Here is a 20,583-nt window from a genome sequence, read left to right as displayed (position 1 = left end):
GCCTCCTCCAGCGTCACCATGGTCGGAGTCTCCCTCACCTCTGCCTCCTGCCTCCGAGGCCCGGACTCTGCCTCGGCCCGTAGACCCAGTGGCTCCACCTCGGCTCCTAGCTCCCTTGCCTCCATTGTCACCCATCGATCCATCAGCTCCACCGTGCTCCCTCATCCCTCCGGCTCCGCCTTGGTCGGGCGTCGACCCGCCATCGCCTCTGGACTCCTGTCCTCTGGCTGCGCCTCGTCGCTCTGTCCTACTGGCTCTGTTGGGCTCCTTCCTCCCGTCAGCTCCACCTTGGTCCTCAGTCGCTCCGGCGCTCAGCAGCACTCACATACCAAATTCCCCCCCAACAACAACAGACCTCATACCTTTATTGATTCCATTAGAAATGCAGCACAGGTGTTGATGTTTGTCATTTTCCCCTAATGAGACGTAAAGCGGATAATACGGGCGCAACCACTGTCGCCCCTCCCCTTGCCTAAAACGAAGGGCTTACACTATGGAGGGAATTCAGGGCCAAAATGAGGAGGAGTGACCGCGGAATCCCCAGTCCCCGGATCCTCGGCATCCCCCTGGCTCGTTGGCTCTCCGTCTCCAGCTCGGGCTCCTCCTCCACCAGCTCCACCGCCGTTGGTCGGCCCCCTGGAGTCGGTAGACATTCCACCCAAAGCTACAAACTATCCCTCCCAATCGCTTCGCACACGTTACGGAGAACCATCCATCCCACGTCCCGGCACGGTAGTCTCGGCAAGAAGCTCAGCAGCACTCACATACCAAATTCCCCCCCAACAACAACAGACCTCATACCTTTATTGATTCCATTAGAAATGCAGCACAGGTGTTGATGTTTGTCATTTTCCCCTAATGAGACGTAAAGCGGATAATACGGGCGCAACCACTGTCGCCCCTCCCCTTGCCTAAAACGAAGGGCTTACACTATGGAGGGAATTCAGGGCCAAAATGAGGAGGAGTGACCGCGGAATCCCCAGTCCAGCCCAGGAAGGGCTCCTGATCCCCAGTCCAGTCCAGGAAGGGCTCCTGACCCCCAGTCCGGATCAGGAAGTGCTCCTGGTCCCTACCTGGAGTCGGTAGACATTCCTCCTCCATGGCTCCTCCCTCCGTCAGCTCCATCGTGGGCCGCTATTATGGCTGTGGCCTGGGTCCTACCTGGCTCCTCCTCCTGCTCCGGTTCCCTCCTGTCGTCTCCCTGGCTCCTCCCTCCATCGTCACCTCCCTGGACTCTGTTAGCCGTCCTCCTCCTGGAAGTCCATCCTCCGCCGGAACCTCCACCTGTCTGCTCTGCCTGCCAGCCCTTTGCCTTCCCCTGTCACCATCTCACATCCTCTGCATTGTCCTCCTTCTAGTCCCCCTCCGCCCCTCCCTCTCTTTCTACGGTGCGAGGACACACCTTCCGGGAGGGGGGAGTAATGTAACACCCCTGTGGACTGTTTGTTGTGGTTTCTTCCCCTTTTGTTGGTTTAGCCCGTTCAATCATTAGTTAATTATCCTCGGTGTGCTCACCTGTCTGCCCCTCGTTATCTGCCCTATAAATTCCTGTCTCGTGTATTCTAGTATTGTCGGTTATTGTGAATGTTACCCCGAGTGTGTGTGTCTACCCGAATCTGCCTTGTTGTCTCTACATTAAATATCCTTATTTGAATCCTTGTTGTCCTCGTCATCCTGCCGGCCTCCACACACCTTGTCCGTGACAGAGAGTGCTTTGAAAATTAAAATGCAGGTTCCTGCTGTCGGTTCACCTTAATTGCACTATTCAGATTTAGTTGGAAATATTTTTCATCAGATGAATCTGTGTGAGACATGGACAGAGGATCAATAAAACTTTCGAAAAATCAATCACTCAAACTCCTCTAGCAAACAAAAAATACACAAGTGTAAAAGGTGCATTATAGTGAACAAAATAAATAAATCACAAGTGCAGATCAATATATAGATTCCATTAAATTAACAAGTTTAAAATAGTCTGGTGAAAAGTAGTGATAGTGAATATATTTTTGCAACAGTAAATGAAAGCAGTCTTAAATAGATTAGATGAATAAATCAGCGATACCTGATAAGCTGAAAAGGCACAGTAGGAGTTTAGATTTAATTCAAAAATGTTGACAGAATTTTCATGAGGATAAACGCTGGGACAACTAGCAGTCATCAAGGGCATCTGCTGCATGCTGTGCGATCAAAAGCAGGCCATACAAGCAAGATGCTCCAAAAATACACAAGAACTGAAAGCGTTTTTGAGGAAGTGACTAAAATAACTTCTAACCGCCCTGTCAGTCTGCAAGTCAATGCCAATGAAGGAGGCCTCATGTCATAAATTGTAAGAGTACTTCACTTGCAAGTCTCTCGAAAGCTTGATTTGATGTCAGCCTTTAATTATCGCATTTATGAGATTCATGGATCCCTCAGAGGTGCTAACGGTTATGTATTGTGATAGTTATGACAGTTACCGTTCTGTTGAGTGCCAGCTCGGCTTATCTGAAGTGTATTTACTGAGCATAAACAGCTTCTTCACAATAAATCTGGGGAGCAGCCAGATGGATATAAAGTTACAGATCATACTCACTATAGCACAAGCTGCAGTCGTGTTTAATCAAGCGCTCATAAATAATACAAGCATGCTCCCTTGGCACACAACCCACACACAATTCAGTATTTTAACGCATCTAACCTCCTCTTTGGTGTCACGGTTTGATTGAATGATGTCTTTTTGATGCCTACTGATCCTGAGCTACTAAAACAAGATGATTGGGTTATTTGTCTGCTTCAGGGGATTCTGATGCTTCGGGACACATTTAAGGGCCCCGAATAGACAGCAGAACCACTGACTTTTCGCATGATTTAACTGACCTTTTGGAAATCTGATCATACAAATTAAACCACATTCCTGTGATTTTGAATTTGTGAAACTTTTCTTCAGTTTTGAACAACTTGGACACTGTTTAAGCTGTTTACATGATCTTATGTGTTGGGCCATAATCGGTATCGGTATATGTTTGTGCATTTAAACACATAAATTCTGTATGTATGTATGTGTGTGCGCGTATATATATATATATATATATATATATATATATATATATATATATATACAATTGTAAAATACACAAAAATACAAATGTTTTGACAAAAAACAATGATAGCGATAGTGAATGTAAGTGAAGTGCAAATTTGTCAAAAATATGTGTTTATACCAGGGGTGCCCAAACTCGGTCCTGGAGGGCTGGTGTCCTTTAGCTCCAACCCCAATTAAACACACCCGGAGCAGCTAATCAAGCTCTTACTAGGCATACTAGAAACTTGAAGGCAGGTGTGTTGAGGCAAGTTGGAGCTAAACTCTGCAGGACACCGGCCCTCCAGGACCGAGTTTGGGCACCACTGGTTTATACTATGTGTAAAACTCTATGGAAATAGTTCAAATGTGATTTCACATCAAATTTAACACATTTATAGAGTGAACTCGGAGTAGGGTTTCTCCTGAGAAGCGAGAAATGGAACATCCACACCAACGGGAGATAACGTTATAATTATTTCAACAGTGCACACTTTAAATTTGGATGTATTTAGACTGGCTTTCAATGTGTTAATCTTCCATCAGCCTGAAAAAAATCTCTCTGAAAGTGTTTCCAGTGATATCACTTTTCTGTATTGTCATTAGCTGTGGCGTGAACGCTCAATTTTCTTAGACCGAGATCAATTTTTTTTTTACTTTATTGGGAAATTTATTGTTTTTGGTGTGACCAATCCTAGCAATGAGATAAATGAAACGAACTAAATAGCAATAACTTTATGTTTATGTGTTTTGAAAGTTGTCAGGGGCCCTAACAGTGCCCAAAGTCTGCTTCTATTCTGGGTTTAGGGTCCGAGCGGGACTCGAGCGCTCTCTTGACGGGCCATTTAACAGCAGCCAAGTGAACACAAGAAGCTCATCATGAATGGAGGAGCGGGCACACCTCCTCAACCCCATTGTCCCAACGTAAAAATTCACTTAGGCACCCGGCGGTAATACATTTAGCCGCAGATGCGCGAGAATAAAAGATGAATGCGATCTGTAATCCGCAACACCTGCTCCGCCGCCGGATCGGTAACGGCACTCCAAACAAAGGCTCGAGCTGGAATTAAAGTGCTTAATTAAAAGGCCACTGATCAGTGCGCTATTTATCGACGCACGGCGGGGAGACTCTCCTGGGTTATTTCGGTTTTAGCGAGTCGAAAGGAAAACATCGTTCGTTCGTTCGTTTCATAAACACAGAGGCTGCCCATTTAAGACGAGCCATGTCAGAGCTGCGCTGCTGTCTTATCTTTTTTGAGGACTGGGAGACGTGCCTGGGTTCTCAATCTCGCGCTGACATTGCGCATGCGTGATCCGGCCGCGGCGCCGAGATGCAGCTGTGGGATGCGGAGAGGGGAGTCCCGACTCTGCGCGGTCGTTGTTAACCTCTTTCTGGGGCCGAGCAAACGCAGCGGGTGGTCTGTTCCCTGGAGACCGCCTTGAGGAGGGAGGAGAGAGAGCGAGTGAGAGAAAAGAGGAGGCGCTCGTTACAACAGTCACCAACCTGTGGATGGTGGCGGCGCGTGCTGCGGATTAGAGACAGTCTCGCGCTGGGGTCAGTGCGCGCGAGCCCGTCTCGAGGCGCGACGGTTGCCGCCAGGACTGCGACCACAAGTGCCAGACATGCGCTGCTTGTGAAGAAGAGCTCTGGCTGTATGAATGGCCCCGCTATGGACGAAGTTCCGTTTCCCAGTGTCCACACGCGGCGGAGGAAAAGTCGCTGCCTGGCCGGCGCGTGCGAGCGCGAGTTTGACTGCAAGGAGCTCGAGACTCTCTTCCAGAAGTACAACCTGAAGCTCGAGCAGACCGCGACGCTCAAAGCGCTGGCCATCCTCATCCTCGCCGCGTCCACGCTGGCGCTCGTGGAGCTGCTCTCCGCCGGCTCGCGCTTCACCGTGTCCAAGGGCTCGCACCCGGTCCACTGCGTCATCTTCACCTCACTCTTCATCGTCACCAACGTCAAATATCTGCAGGTCACGCAGCTGCAGCAGATCGCGCGGCTTGCGCTGCTTTTCAGCTTCACGTTCGCGTTGCTCTGTTGCCCGTTTCCTCTCGTGCTGGGTCACGGGACGCAGGGCGCGCGGGGGCCTGACGCACCGAGCGCAACACCTGAGCAAGGTGTCTGGCAGCTGATGCTCGTTACGTTCGTTGCCTACTCTCTGCTACCGGTCAGGACGCTCTTGGTGGTTTTGTTCGGCATCCTTGTAGCTGCGTCGCATTTCATCGTGACGGCGACATCAGTAACGGCGCGTAGACCTCGCGTGTGGACACCGGTAAGTTGTGTCATTGCACGTTCCATCCCTAAAAAAAATCGCATTTATTGATTTTGGCTTGTCATATAGGGTGATGCACTAGCGATTAGCGCGCTCGGTGGAGCATGAGGGCTGTGGGCGCACGCACTGCACCTGCACACAGGTGCTGTGAAAAGCGCGCAAAGGCCAGCCTGACTTCAGCACCACTGAGGATGGACAGCTCCTAGAGAGAGCAGTCAGTCAGAAACCCATCAGAACTTATTTTATGAAAAAGAAACCACAAAATTCAAACAGAAAGTCAGTTAGTGGTTCATTCAAAATATGTGTACGTTTACAACTTAATCATTGTAGTTTAGCCAACATAAAATTAAAGAATGATCTGAATTGTGTACATTTTAAATGCCAATTTTGAATCACTTCCAACATTGATTTAAAAAAAAACAATTTAATTTTATTAAGAATATCAGACTGAAATGATTTGGATGTTTCAATAGCTTGCACAGCTTCTGTGCCAAAGTTAGCGTAATAATACTATAAACTAAAAATGTGTTTTATCTTCAGCTTTAGCAGTCAGAATTTTACCGTGAGATGACATGCTATTTTATTTTCTGTCCTGACACAACAAATGACTCTAATACCCAATAGTGGAATAACCTTTGAATTATTTATTTATTTATTAATTACATGCTTGGCTAGTTGGAGATTTATGAAGATGTGTACAAAAAATTATATTCATAATAAATAAAGCTTCAGTGATAAAGCTGTAAATTGTTTTCATTTAAAGTTTTCCTCTAACTGGGACTATATTCCTTTTCCCCTTAAATAAATGTTCTTCCAGCCAGCTTCCACAGCTTTGGCCATAAACGCAAGGCTTCAGGTCTGATATTCAGTACTACAACACAACTGTTTTAAACAGTTCAGTATGTTTCAGACACAAATTGGTCAGGAACAGCATGCATGAGTGTAGCTACAGAGATTTACCTTTACCACAAAATTGTTAACAATCCATTGTAATACTTCTAAACATTTTAAATGTTGTTTTACATTTAACATTTAATGTACTGTTTGGGGTTTAACTTCTTCATGCAGACCTTTCAGACAGATCTGAAAAACCTCTTCTTTTTAGTTTCCATCTAGGTCATTTTCATAGCTCAAAAAATACCCCACATTTAAGCATCAGGCTTAAATAAATAAATAAGAAAAGATCAAATGGAAGATAAAATTATTTTTTGAAAATGTCTGTACAAATGAAGTCAGTGGTAACAAACTATTTGATTATCTACATTCTTCAAAATATTGTATATTATTTTGTGTTCCACAGAACAAATAAAGTGATACAGGTTTAAAATAACATGAGAGAGTAAATAATGACAGAATCTCAATTTTTGAAACTCTTCTGCCAGCTGTTTATGTTTGCTATGTGCTTTTACTGAGGTCAAATTGATTCAAAACTGAAACAACATTACTGAAATAGATACCAGTCACAGAGGGATAAGGCTCCACTAACAGAAGTGAGTTTTGATTAGGTTAGAGAAACATAATTAAAGAAATGAGATGACATGAAAATAAGAGGCTAATTTCAATATCACTACTGTTATTGTTATACATACATCAATGGTGTCTCTAAAACATTAAACAGTGTAAATCTAAACAGCACAAGAAAGATCAAATGAAAGGAGTGAGGCTGTAAACAGAGCAAGATATTAATCTTGATATGGAGAGTATTTGTATGCACTGACCTTTCATTTAATCTGGCAGACTGACAAAATGACACATTTCAGTTCAGCTTGTAACCTCTACGCCTCTGATTTACCGAACGCCGTGACAGTTTCACATGTCTCGCTACATCCTTGCTAGATGCTAAATTATGTTTGTGACAAACGCTCACACGGGAATTGCAGCTTCCGTCATCAAAAACCAAACCTGTGAGAGCAGGGACTAGATTTGGTGACCTACTAAGCCATGATTTCATCGAAAAGACCCTAAAGAGTGCCTAAAATCCAATCAAAACTCTCCAAAGACCTTAAGCAAAGAGGATCAACATAAACTCATTAAAAACACCTGATCTAAAAATATCAGCATGCCACTTCACATTAAAACAGCAGCATCGCACAGCACACAGCATATACAGTATTTCATTATTGCTCTCCAAACTTCTAGAGCACTTCACATCTAGACACAAGTGTCACTGTTCACATGCTGAGTTAATGAGGTTTTTATTCACAACCTCTCACTCAGACTGTCACAGCGTAACCTTGATGGACGTCATGCGTTAAAATACAGAACGGTCAGCCGTCTATAAGCCAATCACATGACTTTAAATCCTTGATCAATGATAACCAATCAATAGCCAAAACCAATTTTCAAACTGGCCACTATGGAAGATAGTTTCCACCACTGGATAAAAAATAAATAAATAAAAAAGGTAATTGTGTAACTTTTTAGCTCACAGTTCTGACTTTTTTTTTGCACAATTCTGAGGAGAATTGGGAGATATGAACTTAGAATTGTGAGATATAAATGCAGAATTGTGACGTATAAACACAGAATTTTGAGATATAAATTCAGAATTGCAAGATATAAACAAAATTGTCAGATATAAACTCAGAATTGCAAGATATAAACTCAGAAATGCAAGATATAAACAAAACTGTGAGATATAAACTCAGAAATGCAAGATATAAACAAAATTGTCAGATATAAACTCAGAATTGCAAGATATAAACAAAATTGTCAGATATAAACTCAGAATTGCAAGATATAAATGCAGAAATGTGAGATATACATTCAGAAATGCAAGATATAAATGCAGAATTGTCAGATATAAACTCAGAAATGCAAGATATAAACAAAATGGTCAGATATAAACTCAGAATTGCAAAACAGAATTGTGAGGCCCTAAACTCAGAATTTAGAAGTATAATAAACACAGAATTGTGAGATATAAACTCAAAATAGCAAGATATAAATGCAGAAATGTGAGATATAAACTCAGAATTGCAAGATATAAATGCAGAAATAAACTGAGAATTGCAAGATATAAATGCAGAAATAAACTGAGAATTGCAAGATATAAATGCAGAAATAAACTCAGAATGGCAAGATATAAATGCAGAAATGTGAGATATAAACTCAGAAATGCAAGATATAAACAAAATTGTCAGATATAAACTCAGAATTGCAAGATATAAACAAAATTGTCAGATATAAACTCAGAAATGCAAGATATAAACACAGAATTGTGAGATATAAACTCAGAATTGCAAAACAGAATTGTGAGGCCCTAAACTCAGAATTTAGAAGTATAATAAACACAGAATTGTGAGATATAAACTCAAAATAGCAAGATATAAATGCAGAAATGTGAGATATAAACTCAGAATTGCAAGATATAAATACAGAAATGTGAGATATAAACTCAGAATTGCATGATATAAACAAAACTGTGAGATATAAACTCAGAATTGCAAGATATAAACAAAACTGAGATATAAACTCAGAATAGCAAGATATAAACAAAATTGTCAGATATAAACTCAGAATTGCAAGATATAAATGCAGAAATAAACTCAGATTTGCAAGATATAAATGCAGAAATAAACTGAGAATTGCAAGATATAAATGCAGAAATGTGAGATATAAACTCATATTTGTGAGATATAATCTCAGAACTGTAAGACATAAACACACAATTCTGAGAATAAAAGTCTGAATTGTGAGATATAAACTTGCAGTTATGAAAAAAAGTCCGCATTGTGAGATAAAAAGTCACCTTTACCTTTTCTATGTTTTATTCTGTAGCAGAAACAACAACAAAAAATTGCAAGATGTAAACTCAGAATTCTGAGAAAAAAAATGTGAGAAAGTTGGAATTCTGTGTTTATATCTTGAAATTCAGACTTCTAAAACTCGCAATTATTATAGAAAAAGTCAAAATTGCATGTTTTATATCTCTGAATTCCCTTTTCTCAGAATTGCAAGGAAAATAGTCTGAATTGTGAGATAAACTCAGAATTGCAAGATATAATTGCAGAATGTCGAGGTATAAACTCAGAATTCTCAATTTTGAGAAGAAATGTCTGCATTTTAAGATATAAATTTGCAACTGTCAGGATTGTGTGATAAAATATTTGGAATTACCTTTTTTTTAAAACATCAACAACAGCACTGAGGGAACGTTTACACTAGTGCATTTTCTTTTTAAAACGCAGAACTTGTGCTACAGTTAGGCCTGTCGTTTACACTACTCTGGCGTTTTCGACCCTCGAAAACTGAGACTTTTGAAAACGCTGCAGACCCTGTTTTAGTTTGAAAACTCTGGGGTTGCGTTTCAGTGTAAACGGACCAAAACAGAGAATTTTGAAACTGATGGCGTGGTCGCCCACATTCGCTTTGCATATCCTTGACGACCGTGTAAACAATAGCACCATGCTCATTGTTTTACTGGCACGAATGGTCATGTGACATGCGTTTTCGGTTGTGTAGTGTGGATGGAGATCGTTTCTGAAAAGCAGTGAAAACGCCAGTGTAGACGAGGATCATTTTCATTTTAAAACGCTGTTTTAAATCAAAAACACACTAGTGGAAACAGGGCCTGAATTGCGAAATGTAAACTCAGAATTATGAGGGAAAGTTTAAAATCTGAGTTTATATTTCTCATATTTCATCTCATATTTCATATTTATTTTTTTCTCAGAGTTGTGAAAAAAAGTCTGAATTATGAGATATAAAAAATGTTTTCATTCCATGGCAGAAACAGGCTTCCATAGGCCACATTGCTTATTAGCCTTGTTAGCTAATTTGTAAACCTCATAACCTTGCTAAGGATTTGTAATAATGTCACTGCTTTGTGCTATTTAGCAAATGGCCTTCACTTTCATTTACAAAGGGCCTGTTAAAAGAATCCATAGACTAATTGAAGGGATTCTGGGTAATCAAATTTTCTGTTGCTCTATGAATGAACAATACAAAGCCCTTAATAGGCGCCCGTTTGAAGTGACGTGTCTCAAAAGCCAGGCAATTGCTGATTCTTTCGGTCACAGAAGCTAATCCGTAGAGATTCTCAGGCTCTCTAGCGTGGGGGGTTCGTGTCCGTCTCCGCTCTCGAGTTTATCATCTCAGGATGGATTAAAAAAATCGCCAAGTGTTTCTCGGCATCTGTTTCCATCTCTCCTTCAAGCTAGTTTTGCTCTTTGCCCCCATTTTTCACTCTCGTTCACTCACACACACACACACACACACTTACCAGTACGCCACTCCTAATCACTGAAAGTTTGTATTCAGTCGCCGAATGTTGTTTAAATGTCAGAATCCTTCAGTATGGTCTGATAAACAGAGATAGTCACACAAACCCTGTTATTTTTCTCTCTCTCTGTGTTTGTAGCTGGTGGCAAATGCAGTGTTGCTGGTCGGCGTGAATCTGTCTGGTGTGTTTGTGCGAGTCCTTACTGAGCGCGCCCAGAGGAAGGCCTTCCTACAGGCCAGAAACTGCATCCAACAGCGCCTGCAACTAGAGGACGAGAACGAGAAGCAGGTCAGACTTTCACGACACGTGAGCTGGCATACACGCAAACAAACAGCTGCATGTTTTCGATAAAATTATCAGCTGTTTCATTTTCTCCCACAAGTTAAAGTTGCAGTTTTGACAGGTAATTTACACCTTGTAAGATTGCTTTCACACACAAATTGCTAAATTCGATCAACAAAAGAGACAATTTTAGCGCTCCCTTTCCAGCAGAAGGATGGCAGATCCACCTTTCCCCCCCCCCCCCCCCCCACTACCACACACACTCACACACAGATGCATGTATGCTAAGACACACAAAACAGTTGTGAGCTCGGGTCTAAGGTCAGGTGCTTGACTTAGTTGGTATTCAGGCTGTATGCAACTTTAAAGCCATTACATCCCACCAAAAGCTCCTCAGAACAGGCTCTCGATGCTACTGAGTAATGGCTTAGCATTTTTTATTCGGCTTACTAGCTGCAAATGTAAACTTCTTAGTCAACGTGAAATCATTATAGATCATTTTTAGTTTCTTAATGTATGCTTTATTGTGTATAATTTAACAGTACATGTTTTTGCAAAAGAAAAATACAGCTTGACTCAAAGTTGAATTGGAATTTAAATAGGAATGACAGGAACTGGAAATCAACGAATTGCAATTAAACAGGTAATGGCTTTCTGGAAATCAAGTGTACTTTTGTCTGGTCTAAAAGACCTACTGTACAGTGCAAAATTTGGGGTCAGTATTTTGTAATACTTTATTCAGCAAGGATGCATTAAATTGATCAAAGGTGACAGCAAAGACATTGATACAAAAAATAAATAAATAAATGTTTTTGAACTTTCTATACCACAAAAATATTGAGTAGCGCAACTGTTTTCAACGTTGATAATAAATGTTTCTTGAGCAGCAATTCAGCATATTAGAATGATTTCTGAAGGATCATATGACACTGCCTTACATAAAAGAAAAACATGCATTTTGAAAAACCAAATTACTATGTTTTTATTAAAATAAATGCAGCTTTGTTGAGCATATGAGACCATAAAAAATCTTACCGACCCCAAACATTTTAACGGTAGAGTTAAAAAGAACTAACAACTTTCAAACAAGGCTGTCACACTAACATTTAAAGTGTGTATTGATATTTAATTCTACTTCATTAAATTTTTGTGTAAATTCCAATTTTTTCTTGCTATCTCAGTTAAAAATAAATTTTTTTAAAAACCAATTTGATTCAATTCCCACCCCACATTTAAGTTTTTGGAAATTTGTTCTACAGTAAAATGAGTTGCGAATTAAATTCATTTTGATTTTAAAGTCAAAACAAATGTTTTTTTCTTATTTCTTTCCTTTCCTCCCACATTTTTTAAATAATGCAGCCGTCTAAAAAAGGTTAATTAATAAAATTGTAAAAAAAAAAACGGTATTTGTTTTTCTGGCAGCATAAATTTTAGGGCAGCATAACAAACAGTTATGCCAAAGCCTGAATATATTAAACAAGTTCCATGCCTCCGTCTAGAAACACAGCAGCACCTCTACTGTATAAGCCCAATCCTGAATGAAACAGGACTTTCTATACTTTGAGCAAACTCTTTGCCATACCTATTGGCGTATTTGCGGGATGGATATTTCTGGAAAAAAATGCGCACACAGCAGATTGTGGTGCACTTATTCAAAGATTATTTTGCAGCGGCACAAGCTACCGGAACAAGCCAGATCCACCATCCCACTTTATTTCTCAGTGAGACTGCTTCATCTTTCGCTGTCATTGTGGATTATATCAATGATAAAGAATGTGAATCAAATAGCAACATTAGCATAACTTATCTTCCTCGCCGAGCTCCGGGTAGATTGCAATGGATAATTACTGAATGATTTATAAATGAAGTGGAGAGGGGCATAAGATGGAAAGAAGCAAAACACACTCATACAAACTAAAGCGGAGAGGACACTTTCCCCTTGTTCCTTAGCGACTGAAAATTGGTTATAATTGTTTGCACATGACTCATCCACCTCCTACCCAACAAACTCCCTGAATAGAAGGTAACACCACCCACTTTATACATCACACCAAGCTGTACCACACAACTCTCTCTCTGACACACAAACTCTCCACACATGTGTGCACTCGCTGCAGAGATATGGACCAGTCTGTCATCTTTCCATTTGGACATACAGATGATCTGTCATTTATGTGCACTAAAGTGCAAATTCAGCAAGAATGGCTCATGTATTGATTTCAAAAGTTTGAGAGTTTCTTGCAAAGATGAATTAAATCACAAGGAGGGAGAATATTTGAGTAAAAAAAAAAATGTTTGATTAAATGGAAATTTTAAATGGAAAAGGGGAGGCCAGAGAGACTCAATGTTTTGTTTCAACCTCTATAACTTTTTTTTGTGCTTTGAATAATAGTAAGTATTATTTATAATAATAATAATAATAAAGCTAATACTACTATTACTACAACTAATTCTAATAATATACAGTGGTGGCCAAAATTATTGGAACACTTGGCATATTTAAGAGGTTTCAGTTGTATTTGTTGAATTGGCCATTACAATACCCATAAAACGTACTATTACTGGAACTACCTGCGATGGAAGGAATCTGCTTGGAACATTGAAAATGATGGACTGGCCTCCTCAAAGTCTGGACCTCAACCCCATCAAGCAAATTTGGGGCAAGTTGGAAAACAAACTGAACAGATCTATTGTACATTCTAAGGAAAGCCTTTTGCTTGAGTTTCAGAAGGCATTGGATAACATTAGTTCTCAGGAAATATATTGACACTATGCCAGAGAGACGTGCTGCTGTATTTGCTGCAAAAGGTGGCCATACCAAATATTAAAGTTAAAAGTGGATAAAAACAGTACGACTCACTTCATTTGATATTTGTTGTGCTTAGAGCAACCATCTGCATGTTTCATGAACATTATGAAATGAAATCATGTTTTGGAGGCAAAAAAAAGGTTAATATTTTCAGATCTGTCAGGTGTTCTAATAATTTTGGCCACCACTGTGTATGTGTGTGTGTGTATACACTGAACAAAATTATAAACGCAACACTTGTTTTTGCCCTTATTTTTCATGAGCTGAACTCAAAGATCTAAGACTTTTCTATGTACACATCTTGGCAAAGGAGAAGTGCTCACTAACACAGATTTAGACAGATTTGTGAACGATATTTGAGAGAAATAGGCCTTTTGTGTACATAGAAAAGTCTTAGATTCAGCTCATCAGCTCATGAAAAATAGGGGCAAAAACAAAAGTGTTGCGTTTATAATTTTGTTCAGTGTACACACACACACACACACACACACACACATATATATATATATTAGTGCTGTATAATGATTAATCGCGTCCAAAATAAAAGTTTTTGTTTACATAATATGTGTACTGTGTATATTTATTATGTATATATAAATACACACACATACAGTATATATTGAAAATATTTACATGTATTTACATGTATGTATTTATAAAAAGTGTATCGTAGTTTCCCCCAAATGTTCACAACAGTGATAAAAATAATTGTTTCTTGAGCAACAAATATAGATATCACATAGATATCCAGTTCCATATAACTATGATTTGGTCAACAAAGAAAAAACATTGAATGTATATGAAACAGACGCTAATGATTTTAAGTTTCAAAATTCTTAGACAATTATAGTCATGCTGCTACAAACTCTCAACCCAACTCTCAGCCCAACTTTTGGGTGCAGGCGAGTGACAAAGCGACCCGTTGGGTTTCTAAAACAGGTGGCATAGCTCGCTAGGATTTGCTCATCGAGAAGGCATTTATCACCTGTATTTAGTAACGCATAGTTTGGCAATGAACTATATGCGTTTCCACGGAAACTTACCTTTGCCATGCCAACCAACTCCAACGCTAAGAACTGTGATCTCACACAGAGATTTGGCCACTTTTACAGCTATCAGCGAGTTCATTAGATAAAACCCATACAGATAACAGAAGTGGCCGGATTTAAACTTACAGTAACCATACTACAATGGCCATCACAGTCCTTTGAATGGGTTTTTTATGGAGCTATTCAGTCGTGACATCAATTTGAAGACCAACCGGAAGGCCACGGCTTCCCTTGGAAATGTCCATGTCTGTGGTGAACATTACTTAAAGAGACTTTCACATTTGTTATGTAACATAAATTACATATTTGCATGTTTACATAAACAACAGTTTTCTGATTTGTCTTAATCTAAAATATGAGAGAGAGTTGATTTGTTGGTCATTTTTGTTCACTGCAGAAATCTCCTAATCCCATTTGTGTTATTTCATAGTTTGGTAACACTTTAATATAGGGACCAATTCTCACTATTAACTACTTATTATTAGCATGCCTATTATTAACATATCGGCTGTTTATTAGTACTTATAAAACACATATTCTGCATGACCATATTCTACATCCCTAATCCTACCCAATACCTACACTTAACTATTAATAAGCAGAAAATTAGGAGTTTGTTATGGCAAAAATCATAGTTAATGGTTTGTTAATAGCGAGAATAGGACCTTTAAATATAAATTATATAAATATAAAAATTGTGTATAAAAATTAAAAAATATATAAATTGTGACCCATATTTGTAACGACTTTATATTATTTAAATTATGTGGAAATAGTAATGTTAAAGAATGAGTAAATTAATTCTGCAGAGTACTAATTTATTAGTTTATTCTTTAGTTCAATTTAACTCTTTCCCCACCATTGACGGAATATGGTTATACAGTAGGGCCCTAGGGGGAGCTATTAGACATCTTCTGAAAGAGTACTGAATCTCCGGATCAAAATACAGATGAAGAAGAAGCAGAAACAAGCGATTGCCTATGTAAACAAATGCATGCGTAAAATAACGTGATTAAATGTTAAACAGCATATAAAACTTCCCAGTATTACCAAATGAAATATTGACCCAGTAAGTGGTGTAGGATTGTGTAAGCTTTGGAGGTGTTTCTGGAAGCGATCTACTCCATCTATGCTTTGATGTTTGTTCTGAATCCCTTTCGGACTTAGTCTGAAAAATGCTAATTTCTTTTTTTAATGAAACTTACCCACAACTTACCAGATGCATTAAAGGGATAGTTCACCCAAAAATGAAAATTCTGTCGTTAACTCACCCTCATACTGTTTCAAACCCGTAAGACCTCAGTTCATCTTCGGAACTCAAATTCTCCGGAAGAGAAATTGTTGAATTAAGTTATTTTTGATTTCTTTGCACACAAAAAGTATTCTCGTAGCTTCATAAGATTAAGGTTGAACCACTGATGTCACGTGGACTATTTTAACGATGTCCTTACTACCTTTCTGGGTCTTGAACATGGTAGCTGCGTTGCTGTCTATGGAGGGTCAGAAAGCTCTTGGATTTCATCAAAAATATCTTAATTTGTGTTCCGAAGATGAACAAAGGTCTTACGGGTTTGTAAAAACAGGAGGGTGAATAATGAATTACATAATTTTCATTTTTGGGTGAACTATCCCTTTAAGCTAGAATAAAACTTTTTCTTTTCTTTTTTTTTGTATTTTCTGTTGATATTGGTTGTTCAGATATTAATACAGCAAAATATTATGGGAGCCATGAAAATTTTATGAAAATTATCAAAAAATGTTGGCGGTGGCTGGCAACTTTTTTTTAAATGCTGACGGGGAAAGAGTTAAACTTGACTGAAGACATTCAGAAACTTGCTGTTTATCCTAAAATGTAATGGAAACATTACAGGAACGCCTTCTCATGAGCCTGCTGCCCAGAAATGTTGCCATGGAGATGAAGGAGGACTTCCTGAAGCCACCAGAAAGAATCTTCCATAAGATATACATCCAACGACATGACAACGTCAGGTACAGAAAGAACGAGAGAGAGTGTGTTTCAACAATCAAGCCATTCATGTTGAAAACCCACACTTATTCCATGAATGAAAGATGAGAGCACTACACATAGTTTTTTTCCAGACTAGACAGACAGTGTCAATTCCATTGTACTTAAATTGTGATTGTGAATACTGAATCAATGAGTCAATAAGAGTCAACAACTCTCCACTCACGCGCAGTCGTCTAAGCTCCTGAGTCTGGCTGCCAACCAAAGCTCTCACAGCATGTACGGCGCCCACAGCGCTAGTGCTATCAACTCAAGAGCTGCTCAATTAACCCACACTGCCCACACACGCGGAGAGACGGAGAGCGAGAGATGGAACAAGGCAGTGCTGGGGGCAAATACTATCACACAATAGCACATACACACATATACACACATATGCCATCTCAAAGACCCGTTCCAACCAAGAGATTGGTGAGTGAAAGATGATGCATGCAAGTAACTTTTCCATCATTAACTGACTGTCTAAAAGATGAGGTTAATGCAGGCCCAGCTCCAGATCAAAGATGAAGAGTGGGCTTTATCTGTAAGCGCTATTAAAGCTATATGTTTGTACTGTCATTCATATCTTGCTGCCATGTTTGCTTAGTTTCGAGATAAAGGTTTTATTAAGTTCATAACCTGAGTCAGACATGCCATTTAACGAAAGACTCTGGAGCCATTAGTATATTACTGTAGTTTTGAATTTAGATTTTTGTTTTCTTTCATGTTTATTTTGAGTCCTTTCAAATTAGCTGATATTAGTGATTGTTTGTTTTAGTTTTTTTATAGTTTAGTTTATATTTAGATGTTATTTAAATCACAGCATTGCATTTTCATGTTAATGAAGTCTGTTATAAAATGTGAAATCTTTATATTCAGTAATACATAATCTACGAGTAAAACGTCTCGGTTACGTATGGTAACCCTAGTTCCCTGAAGGAGGGAATGGAGACGTCACGTCGGATGACCGACGAATTGGGATCTCGCTTAGAGAGACCAATCTACTTTGAGTGTAAACTAAATGAGCCAATGCACATTGGCATGCGATTATTGCATCCAGCTGCCGCTGATCACAGCGTGAGTATAAGTAGGCAGCAGATGCAGCGCATATTCAGGTTTTCGCTGAGGAGCCGAGCCGGTGACCCGGCGACCCGGCCGCTTAGCGGTGGTACAGGAGCTGTGGCGACGGGACGTGACGTCTCCGTTCCCTCCTTCAGGGAACGAGGGTTACCATATGTAACCGAGACGTTCCCTTTCAGTCGGTCACTCCCGACGAATTGGGATCCCTAACAAAGGGCCACAGGTACTGCCCCTTCCAGTGTCCCGTGGAAGCCACCTGTGCCCCTACTTTTTGGCGTAGGCCAGGGCTTACCACAAGAGGACCAGCTACTGCTGCTATGGTACTACCCACTCAGTAAGACTGGATAACACTGGGAAAACGCACGCGTTCTACTTGGGACAGGGACGTTACGGAAGCTCCAACCTTCCCGAAGGAGGTTTCAGAAGCAAATACACATTTGAACATTTCTTAGGTGCATATGGAAGATTGGAGGTGATTGTAACCCTCTTGGAATGGCAGAAGTCTGCTGGGGAAACACAGGCTCGAGGCTATACCGTGGAGCCTGGCGCCGGACGCTCCACCACGTCTGGCTGCCGAGGGGATGGAGGAGCACAACAGGGTCTACTATATGGACTCTCTGGAGCGGTTTTAGCAAGCTGACCCGGAGCTGGGGCCACGCAGTGCTTCTACCCGTTTGAGGTGAGAACACAGGAGGATACCGGCTCCACACAAAGACTATAGAATCTAGCAAACACGTCAGGGGACTATCCAGTGTGCCATCCTCTGCTTAGAGACTGCATTCCCCTTCTGCCGGCCTCCATTACAGACAAAGAGCTGGTCTGAGGTCCTGAAGCTTTGTGTCCGGTCTACGTAGCATCTTAAGGCTCGGACGGGACAGAGCAAAGCTAGGGCTGGGTCTGCCTCCTCCGAGGGCAGCGCTTGCAGGCTCACCACCTGATCTCTGAAGGGAGTAGTGGGAACCTTGGGCACATAGTCGGGCCGGGGCCTCAGAGTTACCTGGGAGTCGGCCGGCCCGAACTCTATGCACGAATCGTCGACCGACTGTCTGCAAAGGCTCAAATGGGCCCTGCTGTAGTGCTGTGAGCACTAGAGTCAGATCCCAAGAGGGTATAGAGGGGGGTCGTGGAGGATTTAGCCTTCTCGCCCCCCTAAGGAACCTGATGATCAGGTCATGCTTCCCCAGCGACTTCCCTTCTATGGGGTCGTGGTTAGCAGCGATTGCAGCAACATAGACTTTGAGGGAGACCCTCGCTGCAACCCTTGCTGCAAAAAAAACAGCACGACTCTGATCGGGCATCTTCCAGGGTCTTCTCGGCGAGAAGAACACCACTCAACGAACAGGTTCCACTTCAAAGCGTAAGCGTGTCTCGTAGACAGTGCTCTCGCTGAAGTGATGGTGTCAACTACCTCTTGGGGTAGGTCACCTAGAACCTCCCGCAGGGACCAGACATTAAGTTTCCAGAGGTCTGGACGTGGTTGCCAAAGGGTGACCCGTCTCTGAGTCAGTAGATCATTCCTCAGAGGAATCGGCCAAGGAGGGGCTGTCATGAGGAGCATTAGTTCCAGGAACCAGGTCCGGGTGGGCCAATAGGGCGCCACTAACAGGACCTGCTCCTCGTTCTCCCTGACCTTGCACAGTGTCTGTGCAAGAAGGCTCACTGGGTTGAAACGCATACTTGCGAAGGGCCCGTGGCTAGCTGAGTGCCAGTGCATCCGAGCAGAGTGTTCCCTCGGTCAGGGAGTAGAACAACTGGCAGTGAGAGGTTTCTGGAGAGGTAAACAGGTCTACCCGAGTGGCTCCGAAACGTCTCCAAATCAGCTGGACCATCTGGGGATGGAGTCGCCATTCTCCCGGGAACGCAGCTCGAGACAGCTCCTCGGCTGCCTGGTTGAGCAGTTTCAGGAATGTGAACAGCACGAAGCGACCTCAGATGCTTCTGACTCCAAAGGAGGAGGTGGCGGGCGAGTTGCGACATGGGATGGGAGCGCAGACCACCTTGTCGGTTGATGTACGCAACGGTCACAATGTTGTCCGTGCGGACTGGTACATGCTTGCCTCGTAAGCGCCCTTTGAGACGGATCAAGGCAAGGTGCACTGCCAGCAACTCGAGGCAGTTGATGTGCCAGTGCAGTTGGGGCCCCGTCCAAACCCCTGACACTGCAAGCCCGTTGTATGTGGCCCCTCAGCCGGTGGTTGAGGCATCTGTGTGAACCACAGCATGCCTGGAGACCTGGTCTAGGGGCACTCCTGCCCGGAGAAATGCAAGGTCTGACCACGGGGTGAAGGCTTGGCGGAAGGCCAATGTAACTTGAACCCGGTGAGTGCCGCGTTGCCACGCCCACCTCGGGACTCGGCCATGGAGCCAGTGCTGAAGCGGTCTCCCAGGAGCCGCTGAAATTTTTTCAGTTGGACCGCCATCCTGATCTTGAATGTATTCAAGCAGTTCAACACCGACTGAGCACGTTCCTGCGTGAGGCGTGCTGTCTGTTCGACCGAGTCCAACTCCATACCGAGAAAAGAGATCCTCTGCATCGGGGAGAGTTTGCTCTAGGGACAGTCCGGAGGGCAGGACCTCGTACTGATATGCTCGTCCTTCGGACGCAAACCGCAGCAATGGTCTGTGGTGCGGAAGGGTCGACACATGAAGTACTCGTCCTTCAGGTCAATTGCTGCAAACCAAATCTCGGGGACGGATACACCCGAAGATGCGTTCCTGCGTCAAAACCTTGAACGGTAACCGGTTTCTTTTAAGGACCCGGTTCAAGACATGCAGGTCCAAGATTGGTCGTAACCCACCGCCT

General features: G+C 41.8%; 1 protein-coding gene across 1 annotated transcript in view; it reads left to right on the top strand.

Annotated features, from left to right (window-relative positions):
* The first annotated feature begins 4,438 nt into the window (after positions 1 to 4,438).
* The window catches only part of adcy1a (adenylate cyclase 1a), a 55,411-nt gene continuing 39,266 nt past the window's right edge, over positions 4,439 to 20,583 (top strand). Inside the window, exons 1-3 of the mRNA XM_016267017.1 lie at positions 4,439 to 5,331; positions 10,694 to 10,843; positions 16,566 to 16,684. Coding sequence (XP_016122503.1) covers positions 4,714 to 5,331; positions 10,694 to 10,843; positions 16,566 to 16,684 — 887 coding nt within the window. The 5' untranslated portion in view covers positions 4,439 to 4,713. The remainder of the gene's footprint in view (positions 5,332 to 10,693; positions 10,844 to 16,565; positions 16,685 to 20,583) is intronic.

The sequence above is a fragment of the Sinocyclocheilus grahami genome, unplaced genomic scaffold (genome assembly GCF_001515645.1).
Source record: "Sinocyclocheilus grahami isolate Dianchi unplaced genomic scaffold, SAMN03320097.WGS_v1.1 scaffold35.1, whole genome shotgun sequence".
NCBI lineage: Eukaryota > Metazoa > Chordata > Actinopteri > Cypriniformes > Cyprinidae > Sinocyclocheilus > Sinocyclocheilus grahami.
The sequence above is the reverse complement of the archived record's forward strand: the minus strand, read 5'-3'. Positions and strand labels throughout refer to the sequence as shown.